Consider the following 16,636-nt stretch of genomic DNA (forward strand, 5'->3'; position numbering starts at 1 on the left):
GAGGAGGAATGGGAGATATGTTCTTATACAATGGGGTGCACAGGGGCAGAGTTTTTTAGTAGAAAAGGGAGTGGAAGAATCAGATGACCCTTGAACCTCACTCTCATCTGAACTAGTTAAATGAGGAAGAACACACATACATATAGTTCAGTACAGAAATACATCTTACCAAACAGAGAAATAGGAGGGAAAGGGGGAGAATAAGAGAATAGGAGAAAGGAAAATATAGTTAGTGGTTATATTTGTAAATGTGAATGGGATGAATTCATCCATAAAACAGAAAAGGACAGAATAGATTAAAAGCTAGAATCCAAAAAAGTTTATTTACAAGAAACGTATTTGCAATGAAAAGATACACACAGAGCTAAAATAAGAGGCTGGAATAGAATCTTTAAATTATAGTTTATTTATATTATAGTTAATTTATAGTTTATTAATATATTTTATATAGTTTATTAATATATTATTATATAATATATTATATATGATATAGTTAATTTATAGTTTAAAAAAAAGGCAGGAGTGGCAAGTATGATCTCAGACAAAATAACAGCAAAACTAGACCTAATTAAAAGATAAGTAGGGAGACTACATTTTCATGAAAGGTACAATAGGAACTAATTAATGTCAATACTAAATACACAACTTTAAATTCTTAAAGAAAAAGTTAAATGAGTTATAGGAAAAAATAGTAAAAACTATAATAAGAAAGAAGTTGAGGTCCTAAATAGAACTTTAGAAAAGTTACATATGATAGACTTTTGTAGCATATTGAATAGGAATAGAAAATAATATTCTTGTTTTTCCAGCTATGTATGGCATTTTTACAAATAATAACCATATATTAGGGCATAAAAACCTCACAAATGCAGAAAAAATAATCTTTTACTAACCATAATGAAATAAAAATTATATTTAATAAGGGGCTTTTGAAGCAAAGATTAAAAATTAATTGGAAACTAACTTTAATTCTAAAGAATGGGTGGGTTAAAGAACAAATCATAAAAACAATATCTTTAGAGATAATGACAACAATGAGACATAACAAAATTTCTGGGATACATCCATTAGAGGAAAATGTTTATCTCTAAATACTTTCACAAATAAAAGAGTGAAAGAGCCGGACAATAAACCAAGGATACAACTAAAAAAATTACAAAACTAACAAACCAACCCCCCCCAAATAAACACCAAAAGAGAAATCCTGAAAATCAAAGCAAAAATTAACAAAATTGAAAAAAAAAAAGCTATTGAACTAATTAGCAATACTAGGAGCTGAATTTTTTTAAGGGAAAAAATCCAATAAAATCGATAAACCATTAGTTAATTTGATTTTTAAAAAAGGAAGAAAAGCAAATTACAAAAAATGAAAAGGGTGAATTCACAACCAGTGAATAAGAAATAAATGCAATTATTAGGAGCTATTTTGTCCAACTATATGCCAAGAAAACTGATAGTCTAAATGAAATGGATGTGTATTTACAAAAATATAAAATAACCCAATTAAAAGAATAGGAAATAGAATACTCAAATAGCCTTATGTATGACTTATACAAACCATAAATGAACTTCCAAAGAAAAAAATCCCTAAGACCAGATGAATTTAGAACCCTCAAACGTTTAAAGAACAATTCCAATACTACATAAACTGGGCAGAAAATATAGTTAAAGAGGTCTTATCAAATTCTTTCTGTGACATAAATATGGTCTTGATAACCTAATCCAGGGAAAACCAAAACAGAAGGAAACTACAGACCAGTTTCCTTAATGACTACAGCAATATATTGCAAAATCATGCACCACTATAATTAGACTGGAGTCATACCAGAAATGTAGAACTGGTTCAATATTAGGAAAATTATAAAATAATTAACCATCTTGATAATAAAAACAACAAAAATATTGGTTATTTTAATAGATGCTAAAAAAGCTTTTGAAAAAATATACCAATCTACATAGTAACATCAATATTGTAAAGATATTCAACTATGAAAGACTTAGTAACTGGTCAACACAATGACCCACCACAGTTCCAAAGACTTCATGTTGAAACATGCTATCCACCTCCATTAAGAGAAGTGATGGACCCAAAGTACAGATTGAAGTATATTTTTTCCCTTTTTCTTGCTTTTTTTTTAGGGGGGGGACATAGCTAATGTGGAAATTTGTTTTGTATGACTATACATATTTGTAGTAGGTTTAGTTTTTCTTGACTTCTCACTGGATGCAAAGAGAAAGGGGAAATTTGGAACTAAAAAAAAAAATAAAGCCTACTTAAAAAAAATAATATTAAGGGGCAGCCAGGTGGTGCAGTGAGTAAGAGCACCAGCCCCAGAGTTGGGAGAACTGGGATCGGTTCTGGCCTCAATACTTAGCACCCACACAAAATAACTGGCCGTGTAACCATGAGCAAGTTACTTAACCCTAATTGCTTTGAAAAAAAATAATATTAAAACAAAGAATAGGATGTAAGTTAGAAAAAATACATCCACCCCAAATTTTAAAGGCAAAAAGCCCAAGGGTCAAGTGGCGACATGACCAGGCAAAGGAAACAAAACAAACAGAAGATTCCAACATTAGACTTCTATTTTGGGGACAAAAAGGAGCAAAGCATGGAACAGGAGGAAGACAGTGAAGTTAGAACTCCTGTACCAAAAGCTTCAAAGGAAAATACGAACTGTTTGCAGGCCATAGAGGACCTTAAAGAGCAGATAAGAGAAGTGGAGGAAAAATTGGGAAGAGAAAAATAAGAATGATGCAAGAAAATTATGAAATGAGAGTCAACAGCCTGACTGAGGAAAATCACAGCTTATAAAACAGACTAACTCAAATGGCAAAAGAGGCTCAAAAAGGCAATGAGGAGAGGAATGTCTTAAAAAGTTGAATTTGCCAGATGGAAAAGGAATCTCAAAAGCTCACTGAGGAGAATCATTGCTTCAGAATTAGATTGGAGCAAATGGAAGCTAATGACTTCATGAGAAATCAAGATGCTGTTAAATCCAAACAAATGAAAAAATAGAAGGCAATAGGAAATATCTCATGGGAAAAACCACTGACCTGGAAAATAGATACAGAAGAGATCATTTAAAAATTATTGGACTACCTGAAAGCCATGATCAAAGTAAGAACCTAGAAATCATCCCTCAAGGAAAACTATCCTGATGTTTTAGAACCAGAGGGCAAAATAGAGGTTGAAAGAATCCACTGATCACCTCCTGAAAAAGATCCCCCCCCAAAAAACTCCTAGGAATATTATAGCCAGGTTCCAGAATTCCCAGATTAAGGAGAGAATATTACAAGCAGCCAGGAAGAAACAATTTGAATATTGTGGGAAAACTATCAGGATAACCCAGGATCTGGCAGCTTCTACACTGAGAGATTGAAGGGTTTAGAATATGATATTCTGGAGGTCAAAGGAGCTGGGATTAAAACCCAAGAATCACCTACCCAGCAAAACTGAGTATCATGTTTCAGCGGAAAATATGGTCATTCAATGGAATAGAGGACTTTCAAGCATTCTAGCTGAAAAAACCAGAGTTGAATAGAAAATTTGACATTCAGATACAAGAAGCATGAGAAGGTAAACAGGGAAAAGAAATCATAAGGAACTTATCAGAGTTGAACTATTAATATTCCTACATGGAAAATATTTGTAACTGATGAAACTTTTCTCAGTAGTTGAAGGGAATAGAAATATATATATATATACATATATATATATGAGGGTATATGGGCATATGAATACATATGTGAATGTGTGTATATATGTTTACAGGTATAGATAGAGGGAATAGGACCAATTTAATAGGAAGGGATGATACTTAAAAGGTGAAATTAAGAGGTGAGAGAGGAATATAATGAGAGGAGATGGGGAGAGACAGAATGGGGTAAACTATCTCATATAGAAGAGGCAAGGGAAAATGGTTACAATGGAGGGGAAGAATAGGAAGGTAAAAGGGAATGGGTCAACCTTATTCTCATTGAATTTGGCTTGCGGAGGGAATGAAATATACACTAAATAGGGTATCTCACCCTACAGGAGAGTAGGGGGGAAGGGGATGAGAAGGGGGATGATGGAAGGGAGGGCAGGCTGGGGGGGAGGGAAGTTGGAAGCACCCACTTTTGAAAAGGGACAGGATCAAAGTAGAGAATAGAACAAGTGGGAGGTGGGATAGGAGGGAGGGAAATATAGTCAGTCTTTTACAATATATCTACTAAGTTATAATTTTGCATTAGCTACACATGTACAACCTATACTGAACTGCTTATCTTCCCAGTAAGGCTGGGTGACCAGGGAGGAAGGGAATGAATCTGTAATTCAAAGTTTTAAAATTAAATGTTTAAATATTATATATATATATATATATATATATATATATATACATATACATACTCTTATTAATGCTATTTTACATGTAATTGGGAAATAAGATATACAGACACTGGGGCATAGAGATCCACCATGCCCTACTGGAAAAGTCAAAAGGGATATGGGAGAATATATGGGAGAGAGCAGATTGGAGGAGGGGATATCCAGTGGGACTGCTATCTTGGGGCGGTGGGTAGGGGAAAAATGGGGAGAAAATTTGTAACTCAAAATCTGGCGGAAATGAATGATGTAAATCAGAAGTTAATAAAGCATTTGAAAAATGGGGGAAAAAAAAGATAAAATAAAACCAAGATCTGTATTAGAGACAAGTTAAAAGCCTTTCCAATATCAGGATTTCTTTTTTTTTTTAGGACAGAAAACAGATATCCATTTTTACCATTACTGTTCATTATTGTACTAAAAATGCTAGCTATAGTAATAAGACAATAAAAATTAATTATAAGAATAAACATGGAAAAAGAAACATCCCTTTTTGAAGATGATATGATCATTTGCTTAGACAACCCTAGACAGTCAACTAAAAAAAATTAATTGAAACAGTTAAAAATTTCAGCAGAGTTGCAAGTTAAATAATAAGCCTACACAAACCATCATTTTTATATATTACCAACAAAATCCAGCATGTAGACATAGAAAGAAAAAGTCAACTTAAAATAACTACAGACAGTACAAAATATTTGAGAGGGGCATCTAGGTGGCACAGTGAATAGAGCACCGGCCCTGCAGTCAGGAGGACCTGAGTTCAAATCCAGACTCAGACACTTAACACAAAAAATAAAAAATTTGCCGTGGGCAAGTCACTTAATCCCAATTGCTCTCCAAAAAGCAAAAAACAAGAAAACAAAAAAAAAATAAAATGTCTGGGAGTCTACCTGCCAAGATACACACAGAAATTATATGAACATAATTACAAAATACTCTTTACACAAATAAAGACAGTTCTAAATAAAGAAATATTAATTACTCATGGATAGACTGAGTCAATGTAACAAAAATGATGATATAGTGATACATTATTGTATTTATTAGACCTATATCAAACTATCAAAGGATTACTTTCTAAAGCTAGGGGAAAAAATAATAAAATTAATGTGGAGGAATAAAAGATCAAAATATAAAGGGAGTCTTTTTTTTTTTAATGAGAAGGAAGGAGGCCTAATAGTACCTGATCTCAAACTATACTACAAAGCTATAATTGTTTTTTAAAAAAGTTTGGTACTGGGTAAGAAACAGGTTGATCAGTAAAACAGATTAGATATACAATATATGGAAGCAAATGAGCACAGTAACCTAGTTTTTGATAAACTCAAAAATCTCATGTATTAGGGGAAGAATGGCTTTCCAGACTATGTGGATCAGTTTACAACTCCACCAACAATGCATTTGTGTCCCAATTTTCCCATGTCTCCTCCAATATTTGTCTTTTTCTTTTCTGTTATATTAGCCAATCTGATACGTCTGAGGTGTACCTCAGAGTTGTTTTAATTTGCATTTCTCTAATCAAGTGATTTAGAACACTTTTTCATGTAACTATAAATAGCTTTGATTACTTCATACGAAAACTGCCTGTTCATATCCTTTGACTATTTATCAATTGAGGAATGAGTCATTTTCTTATAAATTTGACTCTGTTTTCTATATATTTGACAAATCAGATCTTTATCAGAGGAACTTGCTATAAATTATTTTCCCTAGTTTTCTGCTTTTCTTCTTATCTTGGCGGCAATGGATTTGTTTGTGCAAAACCTTTTAAATTTAATATAATCAAAATTATCCCTTTTGCTTCCTGTAATGCTGTCTCTTATTTTGTCATAAATTCTTCCCTCATCTGTAGATCTGGCATGTAACATATTCCATGCTCCCCTAATTTGCTTATGATATTACCCTTTATGTATAAATGCTTATGATACTACCCTTTATGAGTAAAACATGTACCCATTTTGACCATTTGGGCCATTTTAACCCTATCTTGGTATACAGTGTGAGATTTTGGTCTATGCCTAGTTTCTGCCAAGTTGCTTTCCAGTTTCCCCAGCAATTTTTGTCAAATAGTGAGTTCCTGTCCTAAAAGCTTGGAACTTTGAGCTAATCGAACACTAAATTACTCTGGTCATTTACTGCTACTGCTGTATATTGTGTACCTAATCTTTTCCACTAGTCCACCACTCTGTTTCTTAGCTGGTACCAGATGGTTTTGGTGATTACCTCTTTGTAATACAGTTTGTGATCTGTTATGGCTAGCCAATTTACTTCACATTTTTAAAAAATTTGATTCCCTTGATATTCTTGACTTTTTGTTCTTCCAGATGAATTTTGTTATTACTTTTTTTTCTAGCTCTATAAAATATTTTTGGTAGCTTCATTGGTATGGCACTAAACAAGTAAACTAATTTAGGGTAGAATTGTCATTTTTATTATATTGGATTGGCCTAACCATGAACAATTAATATTTCTCCAGTTGTTTAGATCTGTCTTTATTTGTGTGAAAAGTGTTTTGTAATTGTGTTCATATAGTGCCTAGATTTGTCTTGGCAGGTAAACTCCCAAGTATTTAAATTGACTATTGTAATTTTAGATGGAATTTCCCTTTCTGTCTCTTCCTGATGGTAACAAATAGAAATTATGATTTACATGGGTTTATTTTATATCCTACAACTTTGCTGAAGTTGTTAATTATTTCAACTAGTTTTTTAGTTGATTCTCTAAGTACACTATCATATCATCTGCAAAGAGTAATAATTTTGTTTCCTTGTTGCCTATTCTCATTCCTTTTTCTTCTCTAATTACTGTGCTAGCATTTCTAGTACAATATTGAATAATAGTGATGACTTGCTTCATCCCTGATTTTAGTGGGAAGGCTTCCAGTTTATCTCTGTTACAGAAAATGCTTGCTGATGGTTTTAGATAGGTACTACTTATTATTTTAAGGAAAGCTCCATTTATTCCTATGCTTTCCAGTGTTTTTAATAGGAATGATTGTATTTTGTCAAAAGTTTTTTTTTACTTCTATTGACATAATTATATGATTTTTGTTGTTTTTGTTATATGCTGGTAGTTTTCCTAATATTGAACCAGCCCTGCATTCCTGGTATACATCCAACATGGCTATAGTATATGATCTGTGTGTTATCGTTCTGTAAACTCCTTGAATGGATTTTTAATTTGCATAAAAATTCATTAGGGAAATTGGTCTATAGTTTCCTTTCTCTGTTTTGGCTCCTCCTGATTTAGGTATCAGCACTGTATTTGTGTCATAAAAGGAATTTGCTAGAACTCCTACTTAGAAGTTATAAAGAGGTATATTTTGGCTCAGGGAAGGTTCCTAACAATTAGAGCTATCTAGAAACTGAATGACCTGTTAAGGTGTTGAAGAGTAGGGGTTGAAGAGGGAAAAGGGAGAAGGGTAGTGAGTTCCCTGCTACTGCAGCTATTCAAGAGGGTGGATGATCCCAGGGAAAAAATTCTTGAATTGTATAGGAGGTTATACTAAATTATCTTCGAGGTCTCTTCCAATTCAAGATAACTCATAATTCTAAGGTAGATGTTTCCTGGGGTAGGAAAGCCAAGGAGTAAAGAGCAAGAGACCAAGAAAGGGAATGGTGTTTTCAGAAAGGTCTAGGGAGGAACATACCATGATGTTCTAGAGTGAAGGGAGATAGATAGGACTTTCAGAAATATGCACCCCCACCTCCAGTAACCCCTGGTCCCTGGAGCCCTGTGTAATGAATGTTCCTCTCTGTTTTTTGACAGCCCGTGGAGGAGGACGCCCTCAGTGACCTCAGAGTACCTGTAGAAGTGGCAGAGAAGCTGGTCCTAGCACTCAGTAGGCAGCTTCAAGGAACCACCTACAGTGATCTGCTTAGTTCGCTTGTCTACAACAAATTTGGGCCACAGACTAGTGTGGAGAATTTGGCCAACCTGCCCCCTCCAGAATCTCCTGAGAATACCTGCAGCCCTGAGGCCCCATTTCCAGACACCAAGTCGGAGGTGGATAGGGATGGGGAGACTGAGTCAGTGGGGGTGGAGGAGTCATCTACAGAACCTGAAGGTAAGTAAAGCCCTGTTCTGGGCAATGAAATACCAGAAAGAGGGTAGCCAATAGAGCAGGCAGCTGGGAAGGACAGGGGAGGTGGTAGCTACTACAGGTGTAGTATACTACTACATAATATATGTAATGCTTCATCCATAAAATCATAATTTTTTTGGTTTTGTTTTCTGTCGGGACATATACAGGCCTAGAGGGGCAAAAGCCTGGCAAAGGTTGGGATGAGGGAGGGGGTCAGCAGAGAACAATAACATTTGTCTCCAGACTTTTTAGTGGAAGGTAACCAAAAAATGCTTTCTTACCCCTGCCTCATTTTTTGAAGGGAAAAAATGTCTCCAGTTTATTTTCTAGGGCCTTCATCTCTCTAAGTCTAGCCAACTCTTGTCACCCCCTTTCTTCACCCTATGTTTGTTGGGGCTGCAGCTGAGCTGCTGTTTCGGAGCCTGGTGGGGGCTGCAGAGCCCTCCGGACAGCTGCTCCTGGAGCTGGAGCTAAGCATATGCCAGGAGGGCATTGGGGAGGGTCAAGTGAGCCGGCTCCTGGGGCAGCTCCAGCACCAGCCCCAAGCCTTCCTGCTGCTGCTACAGAGCCTGGAGACCCCCGAGAACAAGGCCCTTCAAATGACTGGGCTGAGGTGAGGGGGTGCGGGTAGGGGTGGGGGCAACCAGGAGTTTGGAAGGAAAGCAAGGGAAGAAGACAATGCAAAGAGGATTATATCAACCCCACGAGGTTGTCTACTTGCCTCAGAGGCAAAGTGGATAGAGTGTTGGAGTCAGGAAGTCCTGAGTTCAAATCCTGCCCCATACACTTACTAACCATGTGAACCTGAAAAAAGTATCAACTTCAGTTTCCTCATTTGTAAAATGGGGATAATAATATTACCTACCTTCCAGGGTGGTTGTGAGGATCAGATGAGATAACATATGTAAACCTGAAAGTGCTATATAAATGTTGGCCATTGTTATTACTGTTTTCATTTGGTAAGTTGGTAGTTTTCCTTTGAGGATTGTAGCTAAAAATCTAAAGGTGGAGTCCTGGGAGGGAACCTACATGAACCACTCCAGCATCACCTACCTGAGAGATCAGGCAGGCTCTCACTGCTTCGCACTCACAGCCTGTGGGCCCTTACTCAGAGGTACCATGCACAGGGTCAGAGGTGCTCATTTGCACATACCCAGTCTCTGCTTCACAGCTGCCCAGGCTCTCCTCCCGGCATTCTGAGAAACATGGCAGCAAAAAGAAACATAAGATTTTAGAACTGAGAGGCAAGAGAGGACCTTAGGACCTTAGGATTTATCCAGTGTCCTCATCTTACAAGGGGAAGAAATGGAGACCGAGGAAAATGAAGTTAATTATCCATTGTCACACAGGGAGAAAATGCCAGAACTAGGTCTACAACCTAGATTTACTGCCCCCAAAACCAGGATTCTTTCCATTCTGCTGTGCAGACATCTTTGAATGGGCCTGAATACTTGCCTAAACCCCTCCACACCCAAAAGACAGAATCAAAATGTCAGAGCTAGGTAAGACCTTAGAATTAGAATATTACTGCACAAGAATGCAGAATAAGGGAGGGATCTTAGAATATGGGATATTACAACATAGAATATGCAATGTCATAACTTAAAATATAAAATTTCATAGCTAGAAAGTACCTTATAATTTCATTTGGTCCAAACCTCTCCATTAGGGTCAGCTAGGTGGCTTAGTGGATAGAGTGCCAGGCCTGGAGTCAAGAAAACCCAAGTTCAAATCCAACCTCAGATACTATCTACTTTTGTGACCCTGGGCAAGTCACTTAACCTTTGTTTGCCTCAGTTTCATCATCTATGAAATGGGGATAATAATACTGACCAAATTTGTTTTATATAAGCATATTACTGGCTTATAGCCCTTGTAACCAAACTTCCACCCACCTCATCCTTCCTCTCTTCAGAGCTTGGGTTGGGAAGAGTGGTGCTGAAGTATAAAAGAGGGTGACACATATGGACCTGACATCCAGTCTTTGTGTCCTTCTTCCCATCTGAAACCTCTCTTCCTGGACCCTCAGAATACTGAGCTGTCTCCTGGAGATCTCTGTGGACTCAACTCTCCCTTGGCACAAAGTGGCGTCTTCCTGTTTGGCCAGCCTTAGAACTCCCAGCAAAGACCATGAGGTACTAGAGGGTAGGGTCCAGAGGAAGGAGGACTAGAGATTCCTGGAGCATTGTCCATCCTGGGGGTTCTCAGTGCTCATACAATCAGATGCACCCATGAATACCTGGTCTATGTTCTCGGTAACCTTAAGTGGAAGGTGCTTGTGAGTGAGGAGAGCTGAGTCCCGGGCACCTATCAGACAGGTACTGGATATGTAGCCCAGTACCTGGCACACAGCAGGGGCCTAATAAATTCTTTTCAACTTGTTGACTTGAATGGAAGGTGGCAGAATGGGGCTCATCTTCTTCCTGGCAGGATGGTCAACAGGGTACCCACAGAGAGATGGCTGACCTTTGCCTCCCTGGGCCTCAGTATAAACCTTGACCCCATCCTTCCTCAATGCCCACTCTAGGTAGTCCAGGAATTAATCCGTTTCCTGCATCGCTTGGCCACATTACACAAGGACTGTGCAGTGGTTTTGTGCCACTTGGGAGCTCGAGAGGCCCTCACCAAGGCCCTGGACAAGCACAAGGAACAGCTGCTCCTGGGACCTGAGCTCCGGGACCTGGTAGGCGAGTATGAGAAACATGCCCGGCTCTACAGTAACCTCACCAAAAGCATCTTGGCTGGCTGCATCCAGGTGAGGAGGATGGTAGATGAAGGGGATGAAACTGGTGAGAAGGAGGTGGGATGGAAACAGGGGAGGAGGAGGTACAATGGAGGCAGGTAGAGTATGGGAGGGAGACAGGTAAGCCTGGGGAGGAAAAGAAGGCAGATTGGGGTGCGGGGCAAAGACGGATGAGAATATGAGATTAGAGCGAGAGAGGAAGGGGGTTCAGTATATGATGGAGGGAGGAAAGTAACACATAAGCCACAGCTACCTAGGTTTTGTTGAGGGTTGGTTTTTTTTTTTGGGGGGGGGTAGGGGGAGCGGTAATGACCTGACTGACCAGAGGTTATTTCTTCTGTGCCTGATTTTTTTTATTCTGTGTTTAAACACCAAATAAAATGGGCATTTGCATATACATAAAAGAAAAGAAAAAGAGGTGTATATGTAAAACTATAACTCTTTGTTGTAAACAGCTTTATTTTCTTTCTTTTTTTTAATTTAATTTTTTTCACTTAATGAAAATCCGACTTTTCTTCCTCCCATCTCCACACCACCACCCCTCACTGAAAAAGAGAAACAAAGCTCTGTAATGACATAGCATAATCAAGCAAACAAATTACTCCATTGGCCATGTTCCAAAAGAAAAAAGTTTCAATTTACCCCGAGTCCACGCCCTCTATCTCTCAGGAGGTGGGTTGGCTTTCCTTTTTAAGCATTTAAGTTCAACCGGTAGCTTTCCAAGCTTGTCTGTTGTGCCTGGTTTCCTGTAGGACAGTATATTCTTCAGGATTTAGATGGGGAGGAGTGAACAGAATTGCTTAGTCCCTTGTCCCTTTCCCCATATAAATTTATTTCTGTCCCTGTGCTCCTTCCCGTCCCTCTGTGTTCCTCTCTATGTTCTCCTCTATGTTGCCTTCATACCTGTGGTCTTGCTACAGATGGTGCTCAGCCAGATTGAAGAGCACAGACGAACCCACCAGCCCATTAACATCCCTTTCTTTGACGTCTTCCTCAGGCATCTCTGCCAGGGTCAGTGTCCTTCACTTACCATTGGTCAGGGTCAGTGGCCATCCCCCAGCCCCAACTCCCAGCCCATTAATGTCACCACTCCTCCCTTGCTCCAGCAACAGAGATTATAATTCTCTCTAGAATTCTTCGTTCCATGTCCTTTCCTCAACCAGATGAATTTGTTCTTTCCTCCCTATTTGGCCCCAGGTTCTGGTGTAGATGTGGAAGACAAGTGTTGGGAGAAGATGGAGGTGTCATCCAATTCTCACGGGGCTAGCAAACTGATTGACCGGAACCCCAAGACCTACTGGGAATCCAGCGGCAGTGCTGGCTCTCATTACATCACACTATATATGCACCATGGAGTCCTTGTCAGGTGGGGCAGGATGGACACACATATACACAGACTCCATGGGTTAAAGACAGTGTTGAAAACATGTTTTCTGTGCTATAGTGAAACATGATGTCACATTTCATGTGCCCTGGTTTCTCTCTCTCTCTCTCTCTCTCTCTCTCTCTTTCTCTCTCTCTCTCTCTCTCTCTCTCTCTCTCTCTCTCTCTCTCTCTCTCTCTCTCTCTCTCTCTCTCTCTCTCTCTCTCTTTCTCTCTCTCTCTCTCCCTCTCTCTCTCTCTCTGTCTCTCTTCTGCTTATCTGTTTCTATCTGTCTCTCTCTCTGTCTCTCTGCCTCTGCCTGTCTGTCACACACACACACACACACACACACACACACACACTCCATAGTCTACACTCAGTAGTCTAGGGATATACTCAAAATGTCTGTGTCTTGGCTTGAGGAAAAAATGACAACTCCCTGAAACGAGGCAGGAAAGGTAAAGGAGTTTCTCAATTGTTCTATGAATATGGTCACTGATGAGTTTCTTCCCTCTCTTATCTCCAGGCAACTGACTCTGCTGGTGGCTAAGGAAGACTCGAGCTACATGCCAGCCCGGGTGGTGGTGCTAGGGGGAGACCATGCCAGCTCTGTCAGTACAAAGCTCAGCACTGTAAGGACCATCCCCCTCCCTTTACATCTTGTCCCAATGGTTACTGAAAAGCCTATTCTGTGAGTCCTGTTCCCCAAGAACAGATGGTTTGACTCCTCCCTGCATAGGGAAGCTAGGAACAGGACCAAAGAGTTATAGATTCCACAGGATCCATAGTATTTGGGGTAGGGATGGGGGTAAAAGTGAAGAAAGTGGCCACAGGAACAGGGTATAGTTCCTTTGCTTCTCTGTCATGGGAATTACAAAATCTTCTCACATTCCAACCCAATGCAGGTAAATGTCATGCCTTCTGACAGTCGGGTGCTTCTCCTGGAAAACATGACCCGCTTCTGGCCCATCCTTCAGATCCGTATCAAGCGCTGCCAGCAGGTAAAAGAGGCTGGCATTGAGAGAGGGAAGAGGGAGCAGGTGGAGGGCAGAGACTGCCCTTGGAAGACTGGGAGAGAGGAGTAAAGCCATTCAGTGACATTGAGCCCTGTGCAAGGGAAGGAGTGTGCAAGGGAAGGAGTGTGTATGTGTGTGTGTGTGTGTGTGTGTGTGTGTTAGGGGAGGGGGCTGGGTACCCACACAATTTGAATGGAACTGACCCAATGTAAACTTCTTGAGGGTGGGGACTTCACTTTCCTCATTGTATCCACAGGGCTTGGTTCAATGGCTTATATATAGTAGGCATTTAATAAGAGTTTGTTTGACTTATCTGGTTGGGAAAAGATCCAATGAATAGTGTAGTCCTAGAAATATGGGAAATGATGTAGAGCCATGGTGTGTTATTTGGCATTAGCTGGTAAGAGCTGGGGCATCCCTGTGGCCCAGTGGGAAGAGAGCTGGACCTGGAGTCAGGAAGACCTGAGTTCAAATCCAGCCTCAGACACGTCTTAGCTGTGTGACCTTGGGCAAGTCATTTAACTCATGTTTGCCTCAGTTTCCTCTCCTGTAAAATGAGGATAATAATAGCACTTATCTCCCAGAGTTGTTATGAGGTTCAAATGAGAGAATAATTGTAAAGTGCTTAGCACAGTGCCTGATGCACAGTGAGGGCTCAGGAAACATCAGCAGCTGCTGTTCGTGCCCCTCCTCCTCTTCCTGCAGCTACAAAGCCAGAGTCCTAATCTTGATTTAGACTTTGGATAAATAATTTCATTTTTCTGGGTCTCAGTTTCCTACTCTGAAAAATAAGAGAGGGTTGGATAAACAATGGCTAGTTCTAACCCAGGGCACCTTGATGGTGCTGTGGATACAGTGCCAGACTGGAGTTAGGAAGACCCGCGTTCAAATAGGGCCTCAGCTACTTACTAGCTGTGTGCCCCTGGGCAAGTCACATAACCCTGTTTGCCTCAGTTTCCTTATCTATAAAATGAACTGGAGAAGGAAATGGCAAACCACTCCAGTATCTCTGCAAGAAAACTACAAGTGGGGTCACAAAGAGTCAGACATGACTGAAATGACTGAACAACAGAAAGTTTCTATGAACTTTTGAAAGGCATGGGTTTCAGGCCCTAACTTTCTTCCAGGCCTTCCTCAAGAACGTCCTCCTTTGGGGAGGAGCTAGGCTGTTGCAGGGAGTCAATCACAATCACATGTTTCAGGGTGGTGTTGACACCCGTGTGCGAGGGGTGGAGGTTCTGGGCCCCAAACCCACGTTCTGGCCACTGTTCCGGGAGCAGCTGTGTCGCCGAACACACCTTTTCTACACTGTTCGAGCCCAAGCCTGGAGTCAGGACATTGCTCAGGACCGAAAGCGTCTGCTGCAACTCTGCCCTAGGTGTGGAGAGGGACATCTGGGTGGCTGGGCCTAGTGTGGAGGAGGAGGGGGGAGTAGGACAGAAGTGAAGAGGTCAGGGGTAGGGTGAGAGTCGCTGCCTGGGAGAGTCCTGAGGGATTCAAAGAGGGGGATAGAACAGTTGTGGGGGATGAGACCCTCCTGATGTCCGTGGGGGGGCTATTGACATGAGAACATTCAGGGTATGGTATTGAGGAATAGTCTTGGGGCCAGGGGCTCGTGCCTCTAGCTCCTGACCCTGTCACCAGACTGAACGGGGCTTTGCGCCATGAGCAGAGTTTTGCAGATCGATTCCTCCCTGATGATGAGGCTGCCCAGGCATTGGGAAGGACCTGCTGGGAGGCCTTGGTCAGCCCCTTGGTGCAGAGCATCACTGCCCCTGGTAACTATCCCATTGCCTCTCCCCTAGAAACTGCCCCCAGTAACTTCCACAGGTTCTGTTTCCCTCAGGAACTTTCCCTGGCAGCCATTCCTTAACATCTTCCCTAGTAACTGCCCCTGGTAACCATCCATAACTTCTGCTACAATAGTTTCCTTTCAAGAACTGCCCCTGGTAACCATACACTCTTCCGTAGCAACTACCCCCAGGTTATCATCCCTTTAATTTTGTTGTGATAGCTTTTCCTCAAGAACTGCCCCTGGAAACCATCCCAAAACCTCTCCCTTAGTAGCTTTTCCTGTCAACCACCCTCTAACCTGTTACTAAGAGTTGCCACTCAGGAACTATCCCTCAGCCTTTCCCTTCCTTTTCCCAATCCAGACGCTTCACCTGCTGCTGTTTCTCCCATATTGCAGTGTCTTCCTGAACTGTGTTCCCTTCTCAGATGGCAGTGGGGTGATCCCCCTGGCCTGGCTGCTGGGCCAGTACCTGGAGCAAAGAGAGAAGGCCCAGCACAAACAGGAGCAAGCAGATGCTTTTACCTCACGGGTCCGATGCCTCACACACCTGCTAGTACATGTGGAGCCTTCCTCAGGGCTGCAGTCCAAATTACTCACCTGGCCCAGTGAGTCCCAGGAAAAGCATCGTCCTTAGTCTTCCTCCCAGCCGTGTTACCCAGTTCCCTCCTCCTCTTCCCCTCTGTTCCATGGTTTTAATCCCTTTGTCTGATCTGGTTCGTGCTGTCATTTCTTTGTGATGTTCCTCACTATTCCTGCCCTTCATCCTGGAATGTTGGGGGGCTGGAGTGGGAAAGCATCCTTGGACTTTTCCTCTTTCTGTCTGTCTCCACAGATGACAAGAGTAGTAAAAGTCAAGATCTGAACTTGGAGGCTGAACTGGGACCTCCTGGTGGCAGCCTGAGGGGTATCACCCAGTGTTGGAGGGGTGTGGTACAAGAGCAGGTGGGCAGGGTGGGGGCTGGCAGGGTATGGGGAAGGCCTAGACAACAGTCTCCACCCCTTCATGCTCCTGCCTCTTGCCCTCAGGTGATCAGGTTTCTGACTGCAGCCTGGAAGGCGCCCGACCTTGTGCCCAGATACTGTGACATCTATGAACGGCTCCAGAGCGCTGGGACAGAGCTCTTTGGGCCACGGGCAGCCTTCACGCTGGCCCTTCGCCAGGGCTTCTCCGGAGCTCTGCTCCAGCTCTCCTTCCTCACTGCTGCCCATGTGAGTCCTCTTTGCCCCCTCGTCCTCAGAGTGTACCTCCAGATTCCCAGGCTT

General features: G+C 41.3%; 2 protein-coding genes across 3 annotated transcripts in view; both read left to right on the forward strand.

The window, feature by feature from the left end:
* MEA1 (male-enhanced antigen 1) overlaps positions 1 to 16,636 on the forward strand; it is a 323,822-nt gene that overhangs the window by 283,875 nt on the left and 23,311 nt on the right. The gene's annotated exons all lie outside the window — the stretch shown is intronic.
* CUL7 (cullin 7) overlaps positions 1 to 16,636 on the forward strand; it is a 30,726-nt gene that overhangs the window by 7,243 nt on the left and 6,847 nt on the right. The window contains exons 6-18 of the mRNA XM_069065951.1: positions 8,141 to 8,438; positions 8,859 to 9,069; positions 10,486 to 10,591; positions 10,984 to 11,211; positions 12,120 to 12,210; positions 12,397 to 12,565; positions 13,089 to 13,194; positions 13,468 to 13,563; positions 14,781 to 14,956; positions 15,223 to 15,356; positions 15,799 to 15,978; positions 16,206 to 16,315; positions 16,400 to 16,582. Of these exons, the coding sequence (XP_068922052.1) occupies positions 8,141 to 8,438; positions 8,859 to 9,069; positions 10,486 to 10,591; positions 10,984 to 11,211; positions 12,120 to 12,210; positions 12,397 to 12,565; positions 13,089 to 13,194; positions 13,468 to 13,563; positions 14,781 to 14,956; positions 15,223 to 15,356; positions 15,799 to 15,978; positions 16,206 to 16,315; positions 16,400 to 16,582 (2,088 nt within the window). The remainder of the gene's footprint in view (positions 1 to 8,140; positions 8,439 to 8,858; positions 9,070 to 10,485; positions 10,592 to 10,983; positions 11,212 to 12,119; positions 12,211 to 12,396; positions 12,566 to 13,088; positions 13,195 to 13,467; positions 13,564 to 14,780; positions 14,957 to 15,222; positions 15,357 to 15,798; positions 15,979 to 16,205; positions 16,316 to 16,399; positions 16,583 to 16,636) is intronic.

Source organism: Petaurus breviceps, unplaced genomic scaffold (genome assembly GCF_028583685.1).
Source record: "Petaurus breviceps papuanus isolate PSGF00001 unplaced genomic scaffold, PetGlider_PUasm1.0 90701, whole genome shotgun sequence".
Lineage (NCBI taxonomy): Eukaryota > Metazoa > Chordata > Mammalia > Diprotodontia > Petauridae > Petaurus > Petaurus breviceps.